General features: G+C 36.5%; 1 protein-coding gene across 1 annotated transcript; it reads right to left on the bottom strand.

The window, feature by feature from the left end:
* Positions 1-4,181: 4,181 nt before the first annotated feature.
* LOC129940440 (uncharacterized protein K02A2.6-like) lies at positions 4,182-4,763 on the bottom strand. The gene has a single exon (XM_056048789.1). The coding sequence runs from the start codon at positions 4,761-4,763 to the stop codon at positions 4,182-4,184; it is 582 nt and encodes a 193-aa protein (XP_055904764.1).
* Positions 4,764-5,243: the final 480 nt, after the last annotated feature.

Here is a 5,243-nt window from a genome sequence, read left to right as displayed (position 1 = left end):
CTGATGCCTCTCTTATGTATCGGGCAAACTATGCTGAGATTCGACTCATCGGGCATGCTTTCTTCCGACCATATTTTGCAGATGAGTTGGTGCATGCTCCCTACCAAGTCATCGCCTGCTGCTTTGAATAGTTCGGCGGTGATGCCGTCAGCTCCAGCAGCTTTGTTTGACTTAAGTTTAGATATAGCTATCTTCACTTCGTCAAGGTCGGGTAGGCGGAATTGTTGATCTGCGTCGCCGAGGTTGAGTGGTTCTATCTCCCTTACAGCGGAATTCGGTTCGTCATCGCCGTTATATAATTTGGAGAAGTGATCTTTCCATATTCTCAGCAAATGGACCAACAATATCAAACAAATAAAACATCAACACAGAAAAGGCAACCAAAAAATGTTTTTCATCCAAATACTGAAATGTTGACTTTTTTGTGTATCAGAAAAATCAAAGCATCTTTAAACTGCTGAGGGATGATTCCAGTTTCAAAAATTTTATTGTATATGTGTGCCAGGTTCTTAATCAATTCGTCAGTGCCATATCTTAAGAATTCCATCTGCTAGTGCGTTGACCGATACGCGAAACTCATGCTGGAAAATTGGACTATCTAAAATCTCGTCATGAATAAAGGGTTGGGCATGGTTCAGCAGTTGATTGAAATGCTTTCGTAGAGTAGAGGTCCAAAATTCAGAGGGATTACTGATCTTGCTAGCTTTTTTGCCTCAGCTTTTTCCTTGCAAAGCGCTTAATAAATTTGATTGTGTTCAATATATTGGTTTTTTGCATACCATTCGTTACTACGTCTTAACTCATTAAGCCAAGCAAATGATATCCTCGCTCGCACACAAATTGAATCAAACTAAGGTTCTTGACGATAAGAATTTGTTGGCACCTTATGCGCCTCCTTTATGAAACATTAAATTTTGCTCAAACACATATAATTTTCCTCGGACAGTAGGAGTGAATTCAGTTTTGTTCTGTAATTTGAGACCTCCTCCATTGGAGTTTGGGCATAAGTTCTAAGGCCACAATTTCCTCTTGTACCATTTCGCCACATTTAAATGTTACCACAATTGGCATATGATCTGAATAGTTTCTTTTAATCAGTTATAAGTGAGCTCCATTCACCTCTTTCCAAGCTATAATCTATAACAGAGCTACCCTGTTTCCCAACAAATGTGAATTCACCTTGGTTGTCTCCCTCACTGGTACCGTTTTGGATCCGGAGAATTGCATAGATCCAACAACTTTGCACCCCTTCCATTGTTCGTTGCATCTTTCGTTCTCCTGCTCATACCAATTCGATCATTTTCCGTTCCTCCTTCGTTGCCGATTCTGGCATTTAAATCCTCAACTTGCAGCAAATTTTCAACCAGGTTTACCAATGTAACAAACTTCCTAGTTTTTTTCAAAATTAAAATATCTAGCCAACAACCTTAAGGCCATTGTTCATCCGGAAATTGCAATCCCAGTATTTTACTTGCTATGTTAGCTGATAGCCAAACAATGTCCGAGAAATAGGGCTTAGAAGGATTTTGAAAAGCAGAGCGGAGATCCCAAAAATAAATTTTGATGCGGATTATCTTCAACGTCAATTTGACCTTCGATCTAATAAAATTTGACTTAACTATAAGACATTCTCAATCACTCCACGATTATGAATCAAAAAATGACACCTGTTGAGTTTGACATTTAAATATGCGATCGTGTTGATTGTTTGCATTTCAGAAATGTCACTTGTACCCAAGTGAACTCTGTCGGAAGTGTCCCGAAGGCTTTTGGATTGCCAAACAGAAAAGTTATAGCATTGGCACTCTCGATTTTAAAACATGCTCATTTGCCCTTAGGGTGAATAAGTTTATAAAACTGCGTTCTTGAAATTAAATTCACATTTCCTGTCAATTAATGAATTACTGCATATGACAATTAACGTCATTGAGCATTTAAAGTGTTTGGTAGACACTCGACTCATAAAAAAGTGTCATGTTTTTAATATTAAAATCAATTTGGACTCACATTAAAATCTAATTTAAAAATTTATAGGAGACTTCGATGTTGTAAACCAGGTTCAAACGTATTTATTTATTGTTATTTTTTTATTCCATTGAAGTAAGTGAATTGATGAACATTATTGTCCCAATCATAATAATATCCAAGAGGCACATTTAACACACAATTTTCTATTACGGGGATAAGTTTCTTATAAACTCCTTTCACTCTGGAATACAGAATACCAACTCTCTATAGCCTTACGAGTATAGATATAGGGGCTACATTTATGGACATTTGTATGACCAGACCATAGAGTTTAAGCTTATAGGTAAATACGTATACTCGTATAATAATAATTCAGAAAGGCCAAAATGATTTATGGCGCCTGTTTCCGTAACTTAATGTCTAGTTGAATTGTTTTATGAGCATAAATAATAATATGCCTACATGCGTTAGTTATGTTATGTTGCATCTAGTAAAATAGTGTATAACGAGTGAAATGAAATTTGTCCTAGATAACGCGCCGATCCGGACGGGACCGGCTGCCTGGACGCGCGCCGAACGCCGAAGGGCAGTCGCTTGTCATATGGATGTGACAAAGTTTTATGGCGCTGGACTTTTTGAACTTGATTTCTCTCTAAAGGAAAAATTATTTGTTATTGTGACATTGAATGAAATTATAAGTGCAGTTCATTGTTAGGTAAAAACTAGTTCAAATTCAACTAGAAGTCTTATATTCGTGGTTTGAGAATTGAAATGCTTTCACTTTTTTTCGAAGAATTAAATAATTATTCTCTTTAACTATCAAAATATAAAGCTTATTTTAAAGATCATTATGATCGAAAAAGACTATAGTAGTGACAGCTATGAGCTACCGTCATTTTGTTTTGGCAAAAGGATGGGAAAATTATGATATTAGTGATTTAATAATAAGTCATTTATTTTAAAACGTAATTTTAAGGCCAAATAGCTATCAAAAAGTGTTAAGGCCAGATCCAACAGAACTCGTTGCGTTATCAATGTCTTATAGGATTATATTTTTATTCAAACAGAACGCGATCAAGGCCAACGATATTAAAAATGGAACGCGGCCGACAAACGTCAAAATAGTAAGAAAAATAAACAGAGTTGTTTCTTTAGTTGCCGGTTAGATGTAGATATCATTAAAAATCATCAGTAAAATTTAAAACAGAAGGAATCTGAAATGTTTTACTGATGAGTGTTTATAGCAATCAGTAAATTTACGTCATTAAATTAAATGTCACTTTGAAGTTTCTATTTGAAGAGTTTGTTTTGTTATTCATTTCTTTGTTGTCGTTTGTGCTTTTGTGAAATTAAGTTTATCTTTTCACTGGCCGTGCAAAAAATTAACAAAATTTATTGATTGCAACAGCTTTGAGTATTGTACTAACCTGTATTTTCCGATTCTAAATAACACAACACAACTATTCCATAATCAAAACAAAACTAAAACTTATTTTTTTATTTCTTCAATAACAATCTCAACAACAATTAAATGCTTTGCAACTTTAATCAATATGATACAGTGTATCTCTTACTGACAAGGTCGCCACATCCCTCCTATATGTTTAAGCTTCAGCTTCAACCCCGAATTTCTCGGTTCGGTGGTCTTTTCAACATCATTGTTGGATTCTTGCTTGACTGCTCCAAAATATCTTCATTATTTGTTGCTTTGATTTCAGTCTGATGTAGCATTGGTATTTTTTTCACATGGTTTAAATTTCGCCTAAAAATTCTGCCATCATCTCCTTGTAGTACTACTTTGTTTCGATTCCGTTCCATCACCTTGAATTCAGTTGAATCGAAAGCTGTTGTAAGTTTATTTTGAGGAATTAAATTACGAAGTAAGACTTTATCGCCAGTAGTACCCGTGGCATGATGGTTAGTGCGTTGGACTGTCATGCCAGAGGTCTTGGGTTCGATCCCTGCCTATGCCATCTTAAGTCTTTTTACGGGTACTGCCTCTTGCGAGGAATTGACAAATTCTCCGAGAGTTACTCTTGTCATGAAAAAGTGCTTTCTCAAATCAGCCGTTCGGATTCGGCATATAAACTGTAGGTCCCCTCTATTCCTGACAACATTACTCGCACACAGGAATGGTTGAGAGTTGTAAGTCACTAGGTCCTAGTTCTCAACGGACTGTTGCGCCACCCAATTTATTTATTTTTTTTTAAGACCTAATCGCCAATGAAAATATCCGCTTCCTTTGCACCACGAACTCTATCTTCTCTCTCCTTTCCTTTTTGTTTGTTAATCTTGTCTAAATCTCTAGCCTCTGAATCTAAAATAGTTTCACTTACATCTTGTACAGAGGGAATTTTGTCTCTAATAGTCCTATTAAAAAGAAGCTCTGAAGGCGATTTACCCGTTGAGCCATGTGGTGTCACGTTGTACATAATAGTAAATTTCTGTACTTCTTTTCTGTAGTCCGCCCCTTTTCCATGAGCTATTTGCAGTCGCTTCAAAATAGATTTATTCATATTTTCAACTTCGCCATTGGCCTGTGGCCAGTGAGGAGGTGATGTTATCAGATCAATGTTGTTCTTGTCACAAAAGCTCTTAAATTCACTGCTTACAAATTGTCGACCATTATCTTCTCTTATAGATTTAGGATATCCCAATCTACAAAAAATTTCCTCCAAAATACCAATTATTTCTGAAGATGTAATATTTTTTACAAACTTAGTCTCCTGGTATCTTGAATAATAATCAATGATAACAAAACCAAAATCGTAATTTGGTGGACCCAATAAATCCATTGCTACACATTGCCAGGGTCAGTCCGGAAAAGCATGTCGCTGTATTGGCACAGATGGAGTCGGTCTTGAAACTAAAAGACAATCGCGACAAAGTTTTACAAATGATTCCACTTCCCTGTCCATTAATGGCCACCAGACCTTTAACCGCAGTCTCCGCTTCATTGCTGTCTCTCCTGGATGGCCTTCGTGACCCAGTTCCAGTACTCTAGATCGTAGTGATTTTGGCATGACAAGCCTGGAGCCACGAAGTAAAATGTTTCCCAAAGTACAAAGTTCAAATCGAAGTGGAAACAACTTATTTTTACTATTGGCTGTCCAATCGTCTTTCTTTGTATTTTCTGCCGCTTCCATAATCTCTTGATCATTTGCGTTTTCTTTGACAACTTCACTTATTGTAAGTGCACGTGGTACCACATTTTCTATCAGTGTACATACATTGTACTCGTAATGCCTGTCGAAAGAATCCGTATCTTCAATCTT

Source organism: Eupeodes corollae, chromosome 1, assembly GCF_945859685.1.
Source record: "Eupeodes corollae chromosome 1, idEupCoro1.1, whole genome shotgun sequence".
Taxonomy (NCBI): domain Eukaryota; kingdom Metazoa; phylum Arthropoda; class Insecta; order Diptera; family Syrphidae; genus Eupeodes; species Eupeodes corollae.
This window is presented reverse-complemented; position numbering and strand designations above follow the sequence as displayed.

What these genes read in the sequence shown, in the direction of transcription:
- LOC129940440 (XM_056048789.1), bottom strand. Translation starts at nt 4,763, where the DNA reads ATGGATTTATTGGGTCCACCAAATTACGATTTTGGTTTTGTTATCATT.